The sequence below is a fragment of the Mastigoproctus giganteus genome, chromosome 7, assembly GCF_048544385.1.
Source record: "Mastigoproctus giganteus isolate SK-2022 chromosome 7, ASM4854438v1, whole genome shotgun sequence".
NCBI classification, from domain to species: domain Eukaryota; kingdom Metazoa; phylum Arthropoda; class Arachnida; order Uropygi; family Thelyphonidae; genus Mastigoproctus; species Mastigoproctus giganteus.
Window position 1 is genome coordinate 159,594,491 of NC_143581.1, and position 21,071 is coordinate 159,615,561.

Consider the following 21,071-nt stretch of genomic DNA (forward strand, 5'->3'; position numbering starts at 1 on the left):
CAGTTTTCATAGGGGTGGTCATAATTCAGTGATCACTCAGTGTAAACTAGTCTGCAATTAAGTCACGAAGGAGGTTAAGCAAGCGAAGCGAGATTACGAGAAATCTTTGGCAAATGATGCAAATAAAAACAGTAAAGACTTCTTTACTTATATAAACTCTAGAACAGGGCTGGATTTTGGTGTTCGTAGGCCATAGGCAACTTTAAATATTGTTCAAGGTTTAGGCCTAAATGGTTGTCAAATGAACTAATGAGACTCGTAACAGAGAAGAAAAATGCATGGGATGCATATAAATTATCAAGCGACTCGGAAGCCTATGGCAGATATAAGTTAATCTGTAATCAGGTCACAAAGGAGGTTCGGCAGGCGAAGGCAGATTACGAGAAATCCTTGGCAAAAGATGCTAAGAAAAACAGCAAGGATTTCTTTACTTATATAAACTCAAAAAGGAAGGGGATGAATTTGATTGGTCCACTTGACATCGATGGTTCGACTGTTGATGATCCTGCTCAGATAGCAAACAAACTGAATGAGTATTTTGCATCTACATTCACACGTGAGGAATTATTAAGGTTTGAAAATGGCAGAAGGTTATCAAATTGTAGCAAGATACTTAATGATTTTGTAATAACTGAGAGCAAAGTGGAAGAGAAATTGTTGAAGTTAAACGTAAGAAAAGCACCTGGGGTGGATGGGATCTATCCAGTTATATTAAAGGAGGCGGCAAAGCAACTAAGCAAACCCTTAGCCATAATTATGAGAGCATCCTTGGACTCAGGGGAGGTTCCCACGGACTGGAGATGTGCAAATGTATCCCCAATTCACAAAGGGGGATCGAAGGGTGACACGAGTAAATACAGACCAGTTAGTTTAACTTCTGTTCCGGGTAAAATAATGGAGTCACTGGTTAAAGATGCATTGCAGGATCATCTAGACAAGACTGCAGCAAGAATTCAGACACAGCATGGGTTTGTTAAGGGAAAGTCTTGTCTGACAAATTTGATACGATATTATGATATGGTTACAAAGGAACTGGATGCAAAAAATAATTTTGATATCATATATTTGGATTTCAGGAAAGCTTTTGACACTGTTGCACATGGAAGACTATTGTACAAATTGGAGCAGAATGGTATTAAGGGTAAGCTGCTACAATGGATAAAAGGATGGTTAAGTGCGAGAAGACAGAGGGTGGTAATCAATGGGTGCTGCTCTTCTTGGACTAATGTTATTAGTGGAGTCCCACAGGGTTCGGTGTTAGGTCCACTGTTGTTTTGTATATTTATCAATGATATTGATGAAGGTATATCAGGCTTAATGTCGAAGTTTGCAGATGATACAAAGGTTGGCAGGGTTGCTAATGACAGTAATGGCAGCGTGCTACTGCAACAGGATCTAGATAATTTGGGCAGATGGGCTAAGAAGTGGCAACTGAAGTTTAACCTTGACAAATGCAAAGTACTACATATGGGTAGAAGTAACCCCAGAGAAACGTACCAACTGTGTGGTACTACACTTAAGGTGGTAGAAAATGAAAAAGACCTGGGAGTAATTGTGCAGGCAGATATGAAGTTTTCTGAGCAATGCAGACAGGCTGCCAGGGCAGATCATGGGGTTTTGTCAATGATATATAGGAATTTTGCTAGCAGGGAAAAGGAGGTGATTATCCCTCCGTATAAGGCAATGGTCAGGCCACGGCTTGAGTACTGCGTACAGGTCTGGAGGCCTCATTTTAGGAAGGATGTAGATTTACTTGAGCGTGTACAGAGAAGGGCAACAAGATTGGTGAGGGGAATGAAGGGATCCTCTTACCAAGAGAGGCTTAAGTTCTGCAAATTGCAGTGGCTGGAGACTAGGCACCTGCGCGGTGATCTGATTGAGGTATATAAGGCCTTGAATGGGTTGAGCACGCTGAATTCTGATGGGATCCTTCCACTTGTTCAGATTACGAACCTAAGGGGGCATAAATTCAAATTAAGAAAGGACAGATGTAGAATAGATGTGCGGAAATTTTCCTTTAGCCAGCGGGTGGTTAATTGCTGGAACAAACTTCCATCTGTCGTTGTGGAAGTTGATAGGTTGAATAAATTTAAGGAGGAACTGGACAGGCATTTGGAGGGAATGGTGTGATTTTTTTTTTTTTTTGGCTGATGCTGCATAAGCTCATACATTTGCTTTCTTGCATCACATCCCACTACTACTACTATTTCAATTAACGCGACTCAAGTTTCAACTATAAAAAATGATAAACCAACTCAATTGATGGAGCGACCATCGCTTCCATTTTTCTAGTTTTGAGAACAGTCACTAGATAGCATATGCGTATTGAATTGAAGCACCTATAGCCAATTGCGCACATGTTTTCGCAGCTCGTTTTTCGTTAGCCATAGTGAAAATAGTGAACTGCTGTTTTTTTTTTTTTTTTTTTTTTTTAATTTTTGCCTTCTTTCGTAGGCCCTAGGCACTATGCCTGTGGTGCCTACTGGGAAATCCGGCCCTGCTCTAGAAGGAAGGGGATGAATCATATTGGTCCACTTCATATCGATGGTTGGACTGTTGATGATCTTGCTCAGATAGCTCACAAACTGAATGAGTATTTTGCGTCTACATTCACACATGAGCAATTCTATAGAGAAGTGGATAGAAGCTTATCAGGGAGCTAAATGATTTTGTAATAACTGAGAGCAAAGTGGAGGAGAAACTGATGAAGTTAAACATAAAGGCACCTGGGGTGGATGGTATATATCCAGTTATATTAAAGGAGGCGGCAAAGGAAGTAAGAAACCATTAGCCATAATTATGAGAGCATCCTTGGAATCAGGGGAGGTTTCCATGGACTGGAGATGTGCAAATGTGTCCCGAATTCACAAAGAGGGATTAGAGGGTGACAAGAGTAATTACATACCTGTTAGTTTAACTTCTGTTCCGGAAAAAATAATGGAGACACTGGTTAAAGAAGCACTGCAGAATCATCTAAACAAGACTACAGTAATAATTCAGACAGCATGGGTTTGTTAAAGAGAAATCCTGTCTGACCAATTTGAATGGATACTGTGATATGGTCACAAAGGAACAGAATGCAAAAAATAATTCTGAAATCATATACTTGGATTTAAGGAAAGTTCTGATACTCTTGCACATGGAAGACTGCTGTACAAATTGGAGCAGTATAGCATTAAGGGCAAGTTGCTACAATGGATAAAAGAATGGGTGAGTGGGAGAAGACAGAGAGTGGTAGTCAATCGACACTGCTCCTCGAGGAGTAATATTATTAGTGGAGTTCCCCCAGATTTCGGTGTTGGGCCCATTATTGTTTTGTGTGTTTATCAATGATATTGATGAAGATATATCAGGCTTAATGTCGAAGTTTTCAGATGGTACAAAGGTTGGCAGGGTTGCTAATGACACTAATGACAATATGCTACTGCAACAGGATCTAGAAAAGTTGGGCAGATGAGCTGAGAAGTGGCAACTGAAATTTAACATTGACAAATGCAAAGTACTGCATATTGGTAGCAATAACCACAGAATAATGTAGCAATTGTTTGGTACTATACTCAAGGTAGTGGAAAATGAAAGAGACTGGGGGTAATTGTGCCATCAGATATGAAGTTTTCTGAGCACTGGAGACAACAGGCTGTCAGAGCAGGTCGTAGGGTCTTGTGAACGATATATAGGAATTTTGCTAGCAGGGATAAAGAGATGATTATCCCCTTGTATAAGGGAATGGACAAGCCACACTTTAGTACTGCGTATAGGTCTGGAAGCTTCATTTTAGGAAAGATGTAGAGCTGCTAGAACGAGTACAGAGAAAGGCAACGAGATTAGTGAGTGAAACAAAGGGTTACTGTTACTGAGAAAGGCTTAAGTTCTGCAGATTGCAGCATCTGGAGACTAGACACCTGCGAGGTGATCTGATTGAAGTGTGTAAGGCCTTGAGTGGTTTGATCAAGCTCAATGCTGAGGGGTTCCTTCCTCTTGCTCAGATTACGAACCTGAAGGAGATAAGATAATTTTCTACACACATCAGTTGTAGAACAGATGTGTGTAGAAAATTTGCCTTTAGCCAGCGGGTAATTGATTGCTAGAACAAACTTTGGCTGATGCTGGTAGTCGATTGCTGGAACAAACTTTGGCCGATGCTGTATAAGCTTGCTTTCTTGCATCATATGCCTCTGCTAATGCTAAACTCACGATAAATATATAATCAGTATCCTAATAGCAAAGTGAGTTTGCTCAACGTTATTCCAGAAAACGACTTTTGCCACCACTTACAACAATGTTTTATAGCGCTCATAGCATCGACTTTAATTAATCAATTAAATCTTTAAAACAGTGTATATTTTTTTTTGATTGGTTTATCTGCAAGATAAACCTTGTCGTCAATGTATACTAAAAAAACCTTGTCGTCATGCGCCCCTTAGGATGATACCTTGATGTGATGCAGCTGACACCCAAGTTTCAGGCCACAAATTATGGAAGAGCTATGGCGATAACCACTGTGTTAACCCCGAGTGCTTATAGTATAAGTACTAGAATAAATAATGCAGTTCCCCTTAAATGAATGTCGTTTCACACGTGATTATTTCCAATTGAAGTCTATTTATGGAGGTGGGGACCTACTACTATTGATCGTTACCAAGTTTATACAATAATGGTGAATTTTACTGGTAAGCTTAATTGTTCATTTAGTTTTTATGGCGCAAGGGCAACTGAGGCCATGATGCGCCAAGTCCAGTTCATTTAGTGAATAGTTGTTAGCATTCTTAAGTTTAATATAAAATAACGTTGCATCACAGTCATAGTTCAGTAGATTGAAATTTAAACACGGAATGGAGCTCGGCTTCTAATTTCAGACTAGACTCGCGGCATTTTGAAAACTTGTCCTGTTTAATAGATTGTCTGAGTGGAAAGCATAGCATTGGTTCTAATCATTTTGAACTGCATTCTCCAGAATATTTCTCATGGCGTGATTTATCCGCTGATATCTGCATAATCAATGCAAATATGTTTCCCTAAACAAATAGTAAAATATCCGTTCTTAAAAAGAAATCCTAAAAATACACAATTTCAAAGTGTATTTTTATGAGAAGAATATCAACAGGTGACAAGATCAGAAACTTCAGATTAACGATTTTACCTAAAGTCGGTTGCATCGGTGTTTTCATATATGGCTTTGTAATGGTAGACAGTTAAGAGATGCAGCTCTGTGGTGAGAGAGTATAACACCAGCAATTGGGAAATATCTGCTTGCCTTCCCCAACTCGATACATTTGTAACTGATTTACTGTTTCACCTTCGACAATGTACAAGTACAATAAATTTGTATTTCGTCGAACATTCATTAAATCTGTGTTAAAAATACTTTATAGCACCTTATTTGTAGTTTATTTTAGTAGTGAATTTTCATTTCATTTTGAATTGTTTCATCCTTAATTTAAATAATGAAACTGTTGCTTTTATGGTCATGTTTCTTCAAGTTTTATAATTTTTATCAAAATGTTTCTTCATTGAACGCATTAACTAATAGTATTATCGTGAAATCTTATATTATTACTCCCCCTCGTTGAGATATCCAAACACATCTAAATTTAAGATGACATTAATTATTTTAACCCAATTGAAATCTGTTTATTATAGTTAATGTTAAATATTCCGGAACATTTTATTGAGAAATACAAAACGGATCAGTAATTGTAACTCGGATACAAAATTCATGGCCAAAATCAGGTTTCTGTAAAGATTTCAGTTACTTAATATTTTATGATATACAGTATGAACTAGTAGGCAACTAAACAGTAAAAGTGTTGGAAAATTCTATATTTTCAAACACTTTTTTACGTTACGTAATTATTTAGCTGAAAATAAGAAAAATAAGATTTTCCTCTTATTCATAATCAAAATAAATATCAAGTTAGTTCAATGTGCTACTAATCACTATATGGTTAAACATAGGGGCATAATTATCTACTCCCCCCCAACCTTTCGAACGCAATAAGTTAAATTTACTTTCATTTTAAACCCAGGCAGTTAATATACTGTATTTTTTAAGGTCCTTAACACCAAAGTGCCTCAAATTCTTTCATTGCTTGATAATGATTTCCAAGTGAGTTTGGTGGAGGGGGGGAGGGTTCATGTACTGCGCTCGTTTTTCCGGTTTAGGTAGTTGAGTTGCATGTCTTCCTTCCAGGTGCACGTTTTCCTGTAGTTGAACTTCACCTATGCAAGCTTTATATACTGGATATATTTGTTAAATGCAATAGTCAAACAATGAAGCCCGCTTTTATTTAGGAAACGTTATTTATTCTTAAAGGCAGCAGGTGTTTTATAGAACGAATACTTCACTTGTCACTGATTGTAAAAAAAAATAATAATAAAACCCTCATGGATTTAGTGAAAGCTGCTACTACTTAAACACTTTAACAAACTGATCAAGATCTATTTAATTCTTTAACTAGATGTACCGCCGTCATCTCCTGAGTAGCCGTCAAACTAACCAGCCGAAGTTTCGTTTTCTGCACAAAGTTTTTACGATTCCTGTGACCAAGATAGCCTTTAGTCGAGTACAAAAGAAATACTTCAACATAAAAAGTTCCAGCAACTTAATTCATTTCGCTTTGACAATTACGGAGACCTTGGTGTGCCTGTTTGTCGACCTAGCTGAGCCAACAGTTCTTCAGTACGAAAGGCCAAGTAAGTGAAATGTGAACCAAATTAGTAAAATTAGTAATAATTATTTATATTTTAATTTTTATCGGCATATAAGTCTAGGCTGATCCTTGGGGAAGGGGATGAAGCGGGTGCAATGTACTCTGGCATCCATTTGAAAAGGCTCCCAAATCCAAACAAAGGTGAAGAGATCAATCCCAACAAGGATGACCACACAGCTATAACATTAATTCTTGCACCGGATGCCCTTAACACTAAGACCTGCCCTGAATAATTCATATGAACCACAAATTTAATTTTTCATACACAAAAGTGCTGCTGAATTCTCAGGACGACAGCATATCGAAATTAAAATTTGACAACTACTCTTCGCATGAGCTACAGTGGACAAAGACCAAACCACACTCTGCCATTTGACTTTTCTTCATAAAGTAGGCATGTAAAATTAGCCAGCCGCTTGAACCTTCCGACGTTCGTAACATCCCCCCCCCCAAATCCACGAGGTATCAATTTCACAGGTTACCAGTTATATTATATAAAAATTTGTAAATTATGATACTTAAAAGAGCTGCATACAGAGGTGATCAAAAAGTTCGAAAAACAGGGTATATAAAGCTATTAATAAATTATAGAATATGTTATTTTGATAGTTTAATGTCGTTATAAAATAACATGAAAGAATTATGTCAGTGTCTTATACAGTTTTTCTTTTTTTGTTGGTACATAGAAGAATAAATAATCAGAAAATCAAGCATCGCTCAGTAATCAAATTTTCGATCAAAGCAGGCAGAAACACTAAAAATCCATGAAAGGGTGACTAGAGTGTTTGGAAATATCACCTAACTGACCTCGAGCCATTAAACCTTCATTCCAACAACGTCAAACAGCAACAGTAGCACAATCCAGTTATGCTACTGTTGCAAGATGGTCGGCTGGGTTCAAAAGAGGACATCAGTCAGTTGCGGGTGACCCCAGGTTCTGGTCAGCCATCTGAAAGCATTTGCCACCTTTGTAGAAAACAAAAGCATTAGTCTATGAACTTGAAAAAGTACTTAAACTCAACGTATCCCATGGATGAATTTTAATAAAATAAATTCTGTTTATACTGCGGGACGACCAAACGGTCAGAAGAGTTCAAAAGATAGACAGAATACAAGAAACAGCGCCGTATTCAGCAGTCCCGGGCTTGAATCCCAGTCATTCAAGGCACGTGTACTTATGCACCCGCGCGCCTACCTACTCTGCTACGACGGCCTGTTTTTAACAATAATACAGCCATTCTAGGAATGGCTAAAGATTTGTAAACGGATTTTCATGAAATTTCAAATTTGGGCCCCTTAAAATTATTTGTCGAGCTAGCCATCCCAAATTTTATTAAAATCTAATTAATAGAATCTAGTTTTTATTATTTCTTTGTCCATCCGTTAACATGTAGTAATTCCACTCCACTGGATTGGATTTTTATGAAATTTTATATTTGGTTCGATTGGAACGATTTACTTAAATTTCCCAAAATTTCGTTAAAATCGGATCAATACAAATCCGGAAATTATTATTATACATATAAAATCCATCCCTTCTTCCATTGGCTGCGTGATGGACCATATGTGTATATATTTCAGCTTTGGCTTTTGGTTCGTCAGCATTTTTCATATTAACACTTTCAGAATTAAATAGCAGTCTTCATTGTTGTTATTACTTACTCATTTATTCTATTCGTTTCATCCTCAAAAGCAGTGTTTGCATTGCATTCATTCAAATGTCTCGTAATAGAGCCCAAACTTGATGTTAATTGACTCAATGATTTTAAAAAAGGGGAGGGGAAGGGGAAGAAGTGTTAGTTCTGCTATTAAGCAGAACTAGAATCAAAATAGTGGACTGGAATCGCTGTACTAGGTAACCAACTGTCGCATAGAAAATATCAGGGTGAGTTGAACTGGCAACAACTGAAGAGACCGGCAGAGAGCTAACTTCGCTTTGTTTGAGCGATGCCCTTGTTTTGCTGACCGGGCTGGGTTTGCTTCCCGGCATGGCTGAAATCATTACGCTAAATGTTCAAGTGCCCGGCGGTAAATTGGCAACAAGAAAGGCGCTGGTGATTGACTCTAGGCCGCCAAGACAAAAATAAGTAAATAATTAAAAATTCACGAAATCAGTGTACTTAACTGGAAGATGGTGAAAGTTGTATGACCATATTTCAGGAGGAAAGATATTAAATTCTAGGTACTATACGTTTTCATCTCATTTTGAAGCTATGTATGTATCATACACATTTATTTTTATTTATATATAGTAGAACGTCGGTTATTCGGAACGTCAGTTATCCGGAATAATTTCAAAGGCTGATCTTTCTCCCTTTTTTTTTTTTTTTTTTATTAACGGTAGTACAGTAGGCTCCGGTTATAGTGATCACGTTTGCAAATTGACTTTTGATTATTACAAGCGAAAGATTGAGTTTACCACCTATTTATAACAGATTGTACACACAAAAAGCGCAATAAACCGAAAACTGCAAATTGTTTTTATTGTTTTATCGCTGTGACCTCTAGAATTCTATGACCTTCTGAAATGTGCTTTAGAAAAATATCAGACTACTGGGTGTTCTCGGAAACCATGAGTAAATTTCAGATCAGTTGAGCTCCAGATTCGGTAAGAATAATATCGGCCTAAAACTGTGCGATTTATTATTTATTTTTTTTTTTTTAATTTTTTACGGAAAAATGTAAACGAAAAGAAAACTCGAAGTTTTAACATTGCAACAGAAAAATGGGAAATATTAATAGAAAATTAGAAACTGTGAACATTTAGGAAATATTTTCAAAGAATTCAATGTGGGGAACTTAAAAAATTTACATCAAGAAAAATTCCAATGCTATAACAGAATTTGTCGATTATGGATAGTGAAGGAGGATCTAGCAGGAAAAAAACTGTCGAAACCTGAAAATGCCGCTTTAGAAAGTGACTCACTTTATTTATTTATTTATTTATTATTATTATTTTTTATTATTATTTATTTTTTTTTTTTTTTCGTTTTTGTTTTCTTCAGAGCAAAGTTTGGGTGAACCAGTGTCTGGCCCAATGTTGTGCGAAAAAGCATTGGATTTTAATAGAAAATTAAGAGGTAATGAAGATTTTAAGACAAGCACAGATTGGTTGAAAAACTGAGACACTACACGTGAACCAGATATTCAAGGCGAGAAACTTTCTGCAGACGAATCGGCAGCGGTGTCCTTTGAAAAGCAAGTGCTTCAGTTATAGCAAATTATGAGAAAGAAAACGTTTATAATGTTGATGAGATGGGCTTATTATGGAAAGCGTTACCGAGAAAAACCCTAGCCACTAAAAGAGAAATGCCTGCACCAAGTTTTAAGATGAGAAAAGAGCGAGTTGCAATTGCTATCCGTGCAAATGCCACTGGGAGGCACAGATAGGTCCGTGCTCGTTATCGGTAAATCGAAAAAACCGAGAACATTTAAAAATCTTTCTAATTTTTCTGTTTTGTTTAAAAATGCCTTGATGGATGTTTCTGTTTTCCGATATTGGTTTATAATTTTTTTTATTTAATTAATCTTATTTAATTTAATCGTAAAGTAAGATTAAATTTATTTATTCTTACCAGAATCAAAATAAGATTAAATTTATTTAATCTTATTTCGATCTTACCAGAAAAAATTTTCCGGTTCGATTATCCGGGAAATTTGGCTATCTGGAAGTGGTCTGACATCAATTATTCCGGATAACTGACGCTCTACTGTACTTCTCACCCACAGGTCGAGAGGACAATAAACTCGGGTTGAGAAAGCTTAGAATTATAAAGTATAATACATTAACATTTATACAAAATTAGGATTAATAAAAGGGTATAATCTATGTTGTGATTATTTACTACTTGAAAGAAACGGAACAAAGGACTAGAGAGGAAATGTAGAGTACAACAGATATGCAGTGAGAAATGTTTTACGACGAGAATTAAGGCGGGTATGGCGGAAGGTATTTGTTCAAGAAGAGATGGATAATCGATAATAGTTTGATACTATAAACAAAAATAAAGGAGATAATTCTGAAACGATGGCAAAGTGCTTCAGAATTACGTCCGTGAAAGACGAATTCGAAATCATAAGAATTTAATGAATTTGATTTGAATTCTCTGTGGTAAGGTATTCCTGTGTGGGAATCAAATGATATATTATAATAATCAAAAACAGGAAGCATAAGCAGCTTGTAGAGAATAATTATAGCTTTTTCACTTTTACAACTTAAGAAAGAACGTTTAAATTAAACCAAGAAATTTGGAAATCTGAGATCGATGTGGCCCAAAGGATGTAGATTAGACGGAATAAAACATTGGATAACATTATAAAAAACAAATACACTTACGCTGCAGCCCTTTTCTGTTTGAAATAAAATAAAATACTTGTTGCCAAAGTTTCAGGGCTAGAATATTCACATTCATATAATGCACAAGCTGGCTCTAAGGTCAGCTTGTGCTGTGCATTATGCGAATTATTTGTTTTTTGTTCCCCGATTGGAAACAAACCTAACAGTGAACAACTCTTGAAGGACGACCTAGAACGTGGATCTGTACCTAGTTTCAAAGTAGGCTCAAGGGAACGGCTGACCCAGCAGTTGTCCGAGTTACCATAATTAAAAGGGCACAAAGTGTTCGGGAAGAAATATGGTACAGGGCGCAGTTTTACTTCGGGTAGGCACTGCCTAGTCCTAAGGGCTGACAGACATTCAGTTGTCTCAGATGCATGAAAGTCGAGGGAATAACAATGCATACAAAAGTACACCTAAGAGGCGTTTTAGTTGTGTATGTGTGCCCCCACTGGGTTAAGAAGCCCTCGTGGGTAGCACAGTTGATAGAATCGCCGTCCTTCCCAAACTGGGTGGAAAATAAATTTTTATAGGCCTTTTTCACAACGTGGCTGAGTTAGGGTCTCAGGCGAGGGTACTATGGTTTTTTTCTCCCAGAAACTCGGGTTTTTCGTCCAGCAAAATAGAAAATCGATTTTAAGCACACTCAATTTACAGACAATAGACAGAGCAACATGGCCCTAGTCGCCAATGCTCCTAAAAGCCAACAACCAACCAACCAACCAACCAATCACCCGGTTAAGAAAAACGCTGCAGGAAGTGGATACCTATTGATTTTGGGCTTCGCATTCCTTCCAGCTTAAATCCATACCTTGATGCAGTCAGCAATAACCTGAATATGTATCGATCAGATGTAGTCAAATTATGGATCGCAACCAGTTTCCAGTGCCGGACCAAAGTATTTTCGCGACCCGAGCAGAGAGATTTTTCGGCGCTCCCGTTACTAAGGATATATATATATATATATTTATTTATTTTATAGCCATACCATATTACATAGCCATATTTATTTATTTTTATTACTTTTGCCTAACTTTTACCTCATATAATATATATATATATATATATATATATATATTTTATTTTATTTTATTTTTTTTTTTTTTTCATTATTTATAAAATATGGCGTCCCGGGCAAGGGCCCTGCTAACCCTGCCTTAATTGGGGAATGCCCGTTTCTTGTAAAGCAGGCCTAACCGATCACACCTGCCGGTATTGCACTACACCTGGGGAGTGCGAGATTTTCGGTGGTAATTACTTGGTACAGGATGACAGTTGACCCAGGCCTGGCTCCTTGTGCCAGGGATGGGCACCAGCCAACAGCTTCCCATGTGTTGAATGCTCCCTGGTGGAAAAGTGGTCTGACTCAAACAGCACAACACTAATATTTACACCACACACTTTTTTAGCCTCGTTATGCAGAGTTTCAGCACCATCACAGAATAACACAAGTGGAGATGGGCTAATACCTAGGGGCCACCCTGATACAAGAACACATACACACACACATAGTACCTTGATCGCTATTATACAGAAGGGATATATATATATATATATATATATATACTGTATATGTATATATATATATACTGTATATGTATATATATATATACTGTATATGTATATATATATATACTGTATATGTATATATATATATACTGTATATGTATATTATTACTAATATACAACTGTTAAGAAGCAGAAAAATGAAAATAACAAAAGTTATCGTATGTCTAATGTTCCAAAACGCGCATGCAGTAGTAAAGGAAGCAAAAGGATATAAATAATGTGTGGTTTGTAAAATAGTGTCTATGGAAATGAAAAGTACACACGGTGCCTGAACTAAAAGAAGTTTAAGGGATAGTCGAAAGTGGAAGTGAAGTAGTAATTAAACAGGTGAAAGAATTTGAAAAACCTAGTACAAAAATGAACTGGAAATGGAGCATAAAACGCATGTTTCATCTTTTCTGACAGTTGAAATTCAACCTGCATGGCTCGGATGGGAAGCGATATGTCAGAAGACAAAAACAGGAGGCATGCCATCCTGACTGCATAACACCGACTGTAAAGTTCCCCACCGGTCAGATGGTCTGGGGATACATAACAAGCAAAGGGTTAGAGCGAATTAAGTTTATTAACGGAACGGTGAATGCAGAACACTACACGGCTATCTTGGAGGAGTGCCTGAAACCCGTTATTAGGAATCACCACAGACGTCTAAAACTGCATTTTTCAACAGGACTCGGCACCTTGCCACACAGCAAAATTGATAAGTTTTACGCTATTTAGATTTATTGACGAGTTTGTCTTGTCTCAAAAGGCTTAAAACATACTTATACCAATGTTTTCCCTCGTTTTTCTCCCTTAAGGTGCAGTCATACCTCAGAAATGTTGGCATTACAGTGTTGGACTCGTCCAGCACAGTACAGATTTGAGCCTATTGAAAATTGCTGGTACATAATGGCGTCTAAAATTGCTCAGAAGAAGCCAACAAGTAAGATTCAGCTGCAGGAGAGCATTGTAAGGGTGTGGTACCACGAAATGGGAAACCATATATCCAGAAGTTGATTAAATCTACGCCAGATCGTTGAAAGGCTGTAATTGCAGCTCGAAAAGGAACAACAAAATATTGAGAACTTATTTTGCTGATTTACAGTACATAATACTATTACGTTAACTTGTCATTTCAGTTTGTCCACGTAAATGCAATAAAATGTGTCTGGTCATGACTGCCATTTGCATGAATTCTCATATTTCCATTTTACCCATTGGGAAGATATTTATGGCAATTACGTATATCAGTGTCTTTTTATTAGATTTCAATCACAGAGAAATATCCCATCTAACAAATGCATTGCGAACATTTCTGCAACCCACAATGCAGCGCAAAACACATTATTTGCACAATTCACAAGTGATGCAGTTTTTTTGTCCACCACTGTATAAAGGCACAAAGCGAATATCGCAAGCCATTCTTTAAGTTTACTGTGCGTCTCACTCTGCCTGATGGCGCTTTAATTGCGAAGTTCTTCTACCTGCATTCTGACCGCATTACACACAGCTTGGTTGGCCGTACCTCCCAAACGCTTCCGACATCTTGTTGAATCAATGCCACGTCGGATAGATGCTGTACTTGAGGGCAAAAGGAAGACCTACGAAGTAATTAGGTAGGTGGTCATAATTCAGTGTATATACAGGGCTGTTAAAATTAATCCCTATGTGGAGGAGCTCTGCAGCGAGTTTTTTTGGGGCTAGCACTGAAGAAAAATTTGGACAACAGGTACAATAAAGAATGCACGCGTCATTTATTGGGAGGGAAAAAATGGTTACAAAATTCATTACTGTATGGCGCGTAACTATCTTATTTACGATTATGCAAATAATTCCGTTATTTGCATATCGCAAGTTATTGCCACCACCAAGCTCTACTGTACTGTATAAAAGCAAAGCAGTCTTCAAAATCATAGAGTAGATTTTTGCCTGCACTACAGTAGCAATGCCAACAACGTTGCAGGAAAAGGGGCTATTAGTGAAGCTGTACTATCAGAACAGCAAAAATGCAGCTGCGGCTATCACAGAATTCCGGCGTCAGAAGCGCATAATGTCCACATGGACCTACGACTGTTTGTGCTCTCCGCAAAATGATTGCGAAATTTGAAGCGACGGGATATCTTGGTGTTCAACCAGGTAGAGGTCGAAAGCGAGTGGACTCTTCGTGTTGAAGATGTGGCTATGGCTGTCGTGGAATTATCAAATCAATCTCCATGTGGTAGCGCATGTGTGTCAGCTGTTTCTCGTGAAGTGGACATGGTGTATTCCACTGTAAGGCTAGTGATGCGTCAGGTGTTGCCGTACTATTCTTACAAGATCACATGCTAAAGCATGGCGATACAGATATTCGTTTCACATACGCACTTCAGTTTCTGGTGCGAAATACAGTGGATATCACTTGGCTATGGAACATCCTTTGGAGTGTGAAGCCCACTTCTGCTTAAATGGACAAGTGAATACGCAGAACTGTCCCATTTGGGCAACAGAAAACCCTCGAGTTATCCAAGAGGTCCCGTTGCATTCTCCAAAAGTGACAGTTGGTGTGGATTTATGGCCACATTCATGATTTGGGCCATATTTTTTTGAACGGCTAACACCGACTGGACACCGCACTTGTTCCGTCACTGGACAGCAATGTTATGAAATGTTAGCAAACAACGTGGGTACCTTCAAGGTACCATATTCATGCAAGATGGTGCGCCACCCTACATCCACCGTTGTGTCCAAAGATTGCTAAGGCATCACTTTACAGACGAACGGGTAATCAACCGTTGTTTCCAGACATCTTGGCCACCCCGATCGCCGGACCTCAACCCATGCGACTTCTGGTTGTGGGGTTTTTGAAGAACCAGGTGTATCGGGAAGGATATTAAACTCTGGCAGTTCTGAAGGACAGTATTAGACGTCATATGCTCGCTATCCCAGTTGACATGTTAAGTTCTGCTGTACAAAATGCTGTTCTTCGAATGGAAAGTGTTTTTCACCAAAATGGAGGGCACATTGAACAATTGTAGAGCTGTTTAAGTGATTTATATTGCCACAGCGCCATATAGTGACAAACTTTGTAACTAATTTTTTTTTTTTTTCCAATAAATGGCGGGCGCATTCTTTATTGTACCTGTTGTGCAAATTTCCCTTCAGTACGAACCTCAGAACTCGCTCCAGAGCCCTCTACATAGGGATACTTTAATTTTAACAATAATTTTAACAATCCTGTGTGCGTGTGCCAAAAATATTGGTACAAACATTTAGGAGAGGTAGGTAACATCTAAAGGAATGTGAATCGCATAGGAACCCATAACCGGAGACGTCACGGGAAAGTAGTAGCAGAGGCACAAGAAGCAGAAATGACACAAGACAGTAATTAGTGACAAATATTTATTTGACATAATATTAACAATGGAGTACGAAATAGATGCATTTCATGATGTTACAACAGATGCTCGAAGGTTCCACCATGAGACACGATGCATGCGTGACACCGACGCAGCATGGATTGGCGGACATGGTCGAACATACCTGGAGTTTCTTTAACAGTAGCAGCAGCACAGACGAGTCTCGCCACGAGATCTATTTCCGTCTCCACAGGTGATTCATACACGATAGATTTGAGGGTCCCCCCATAGAAAGAAATCAAGGCTCGATAAATCAGGTGAGCGTGGGGGCCAGGCAACGGGTTCACGACGGCCAATCCATCGACGCCCAAAACGCTTGTTCAAATGGTCATGAACACACCTTTCATAATGGGCAGGCGCCCTGTCATGTTGACACCAAATGTTGCGTCTCACATTTGCTGGAACATCGTCAAGTAACCCTGGTAGAAACTGTTCAAGAAAGATCCGATATTTAGCGGAGTTCATGCGGGATGGTAACAGGTATGGGCCGACTAAGCAGTCACCGACCATACCTGCCCACACATTTATTGCGAAGCGATGTTGTGCCGCATGGAGGCGCACACCGTGTGGGTTGTTGTGAGCCCACACATGAGCATTGTGCCGATTGAATAAGCCTTCCCGAGTGAAATAAACCTCATCCGTGAACAAAACATAGGCTGGAAAATTGAAGTCTTGAACACTTTCTTGGAGAAACTACTGCGCAAAAGCCACACGTGCGGGATGATCTTAGGGGAGCAGTAACTGAACCCTTTGGAGATGAAAGGGGGGTGTAAAAAATCGTCGCGCCAGACACGCTGTACACTGCAACGAGACACTACTAAGGCAGAGGCAACGGCACGTGCGCTGGGTAGTAGGATTATTCTGGACGGCATTCAATGCACTTTTTTCCATGGCGGGAGTTCGCGTCGAACGTGGTCTGCCCGCACTACTCCTGTTACCTCTAAATGACCCATAATAGGACAAATTTTGATGCACACGCGCAAACAAACCGTGGTCCAGTACATGTCTGTCTGGGAAGCGTTCTCCATAAATTCGTTGAGCGGCTCGTCCATTGCCCTCTGCTAATCCATACACTAGGTGCATGTCTGTCAGCTCACAGTTCTTATATCGATGCATGCTCTTCGTGCGGCGACTACTGCTTGAATGAGTAAACCAGAAATTTTCCCTCTCGCGAACTGATGAACAGCGCCGTGTACCGACTTACGGTGACGTTTCCGGTTATGGGTTCCTATGCGATTCACATTCCTTTAAATAAATAAATTTTCTGTTTATACTGCGGGACAACCAAACGGTCAGAGGAGTTTACAAGATACACAGAATACAAGAAACAGCACCGCATTCAGCAGTCACGGGCTAGAACCCCGGTCACTCAAGGCACGTGTACTTATGCACCCGCACGCCTGACCACTAGGCTACGGCGGCCCTCTTTAGATGTTACCTACCTACCCTAAACGTTTGTACCAATATTTTTGAGACACCCTATATATATATATATATATATATAATCAAAGATTCCTTTACTCATTCGCAAGTAGGCCAAACTGGTGAGTTTTGGCAACTGCAACTCCCAACAATTTTGAACCTATCTGAATCACTTAGGTCACGACCAGTGCCGGATTACGCTCGGCCTATCAGGACCCTTGCCCAGGCGCCATTGTTTAAGGAGAACCAAATTTTACAAATCATGAAAAAAAAAAAAAAATATATATATATATATATATATATACACACACACATCCTTAGTAAAGGGGGCGCCGAAAAATCTTTCTTCCCGAGGCGCAAAACTACCTTGGTCCGGCACTGGTCACAACGATCAGTCGTTAACCGTAATTTACTACTGGCCCCGGTGGCGATCGCAACTCGGTTCCGTCCGCTCCTATTCGGAAATGTATTTTTGAAAAATTTTCCTGGCTAGTTTCTTAAATCCTCATATTAAAAAACAGTAAAACCCCATACAATGCTTTTATAAGTTGTTTATAAATAAACAGTACAATCTATTGCGCTATAAATATAAAGCATACGTACCAAGCATTTTAAATAGATTATAGAAAACATCACAAATAAATTTTTAAATGTTTCGAATGTCCTAAAATTTCTAAGACTATTTACATTGAAACGGATTTTAAAAATCGCTGTATAGTAAATGTGGGATCCAGATTAGTATCCAATAAGCTTAAACATCTGTAGATGGGCAGATGTTTAAGGAAGAAGTTCATTATTTACGAGTAAAATGGTTTTATTTAAAACCTTGTACCCATGATAATTCATCCCTTTTGTAAGGTATTCAGTTTTAGTTCATTTACTATTTACTATAATTTAAATTACTATAATTTAAATAATTATAGTAATCTGATCTATGATATTCTGATGTAGTATCTTTTAAAATTAAATTTTTATTGCCATGATTTCTGAAACTGTCCCGTTTAAGTCTTTGTTAGAAGTACTCAGTATTGCTTTTTGCATCGGCCTTCCTTCATCCAACTGTGGGCAGCTAACACCCACCCCTACTGTAGACTATCGTGAGCAACTTAGATGGGGGTTACATTTTTAAATTTCAAAAATTTTAAAAAATATATAATTTAAAATCACATTTAAATTGTTAAATGTGATTCTTTTTAAAATCACATTTGTTTTATTTTATTTATTTTTTTTTGTTTCCAATGGGCATCTATGCTCACGTTTTTTACTGATGTATGCCAATTATGCATATTTTAGAAAGATTTATTGGCCCATCCAAATTTTATTAAAATTGAACCGATAGAGACCTTGCAATTCTTTATTGTTTTTTTATACATGTCACATAGGCTAACCACATACTGTATATTGTAGCTGAATCACTGACTATTGTCTGTTGCCGTGTGCTAATTGGAGGAATGCATGGACAACATCGCGGACACGCAGAAACGTCAGCACATAAAAGTGAATGTTTTTTTTTTTCTTTTTTAGTTATCAGTTTACTAAATATTCCTGAATTATTAATATTTACTTTTTATATAAAAACAACAGTAACATTAAATACGCGTTACACTTCAATTGTTATTTAAAATCAAGGAAGGAAACTGCATTATGAAATACGTGTTGCATTTCATGTGTTTTTGATTATAAAGTAATACAAAATGCGAAGTAAATATTACATTGGAAGGTACGTGCAGCGATCTGAAAACAATTGCTTTAACATATTCATAGTTAACCAATTAGTGATTAATTAGTAATAAGAAAATTAGTTACTTTTCATTTCTAATAATTAGAGAAAACTAAAATAAAAAAATTTAACGTGCCTGTAAAGTAACGCACTGCGTACATTATCTAACTTGGTTTATAGTTAATGTTTAATCATTGTTTTATTTGATATACGGATTAAAATTCAATATTTCTTTCTTTCTCAACTTTAACCCAAATGAAATCACTGGTTTTTATTTATTGGGGCGATTGTCGTACAAATTCATTTATCGTTTTTTTTTTTGGGGGGGGGACGTTACGTTATTGCAAATTTTAAGAAACCCTGTCCTGAAATATAAAGTACCCATGCACACGCTCTCTGAATTCAACTGAAATTAATTATTCAAAGAAATTAAAAATCATAAATATTATCAACAGTACCGTTCTAGTGTGTGCATGTTCCTTGTGCCATATGCAACAAAATTATTATTGTAACAGTGCAGTTGCCAATACGCAGCTAAGCCTAAGATTTAACCAAGGGCAGTATCTAGGTTTTGGATGGTTATATTCATCTTTGGGGGATGAGGGAGATGTTATGGGTTACCATTAAGATTTGGTACGAATTACTTGCATATACTTTTCAAACCAAGTTAAAATCATTTATCATTCAGCAATACGTTAAGTACTTTACCTGGGAAAGTTATTAAAGTGCCGGTAACGCACTGTATCGTATTTGCTTGAGTAATAAATGACTTTCTGGTGGTATAAACAGTGTAGGTAATTTGTGTTCATTTGACCAGCAAGTAATATTATTAATTCAAATTTACAGCTAAAATGCAGCAACGTATTATCAACATAATAATAACTTTATTTTGATATTGCTTTGACTAAACAACTTTATGATACTGGTTTAGAGATATAATTCATTGAACTTACCAATAACTACCTACAATGAAACTTGACACTTCCTTGCATAAATTAAAACTATTGAGCGAAAACCACCAACCGCAATTTTCAACCGGCAATCGATCATAGTGCCCTCTTACATTATATATTGATCCAATAATTAATATTATTGCTTCTAAAGAAAGGAGAAAAAACACGTGGCACTCAGGATTGCCAACTGCAGTACTCATAAATATACGGACGGTCCAAGAAAAGAGCTCAAATTAGACATATCACTAACAGAATTCCGATATTGGTAAAAATAAATCTGATATCATAACACAGCGCTCAGAAACTTTCTTAGCGCTCTATTTGAAATGGGAAATATTCGTGAACAACAAAAAAAAAAAAAAAATATATATATATATATATAAACCCACAGTATTTAGAAAATTCTGTTAGGAAATATGCCGTGTATATATATATATATATATATATATATATATATATATATATATATATATATATAATTGCTGCATAAATTGTAAATATATTTATTGCATATTACGTTGTTCATTAAATAGCCTTTTATAATGTATATAATTTATACAATTTTTTTTTTTTTTTTTTTTTTTTACTTAACCTATTATGCATGTAAAGTATATTTTATAAAAGTGTAATTAATTTTATTACCCCTCTCGGCTATACCCACTTAGCACTGGTCGGAGGCGGACTCCTATACATTCTACCTATTCGCCATATTTTCATACCTGTTTCTCGCATTAACCATACTTGCGTTTTCCCAGACAGATTGTTGTTATTATTATTATTAGCTACATGGTGCAAGGAAGCCTGAGGCTTATGCTGCACCAGCCAAAAAAAAAAAAAAAAAAAAATTCCCGAGTTACACAGAGAGAGAGGGGGGGATCACCAAGAAAAGAAGAATGATGATATCCAGCTCAGGACCCTGAGCTGGATATCATGGGTGTGCCAGCCCATACTCACCAGATTTTCGGAATAAGACCACCCAAGGCC

The 21,071-nt window shown here is 37.5% G+C and overlaps 1 protein-coding gene across 1 annotated transcript in view; it reads left to right on the plus strand.

Moving 5' to 3' along the window:
* Positions 1-21,071, plus strand: part of LOC150083286 (uncharacterized) — a 159,738-nt gene that overhangs the window by 32,038 nt on the left and 106,629 nt on the right. Inside the window, exon 2 of the mRNA XM_090378463.1 lies at positions 6,459-6,693. Coding sequence (XP_090234589.1) covers positions 6,459-6,693 — 235 coding nt within the window. The remainder of the gene's footprint in view (positions 1-6,458; positions 6,694-21,071) is intronic.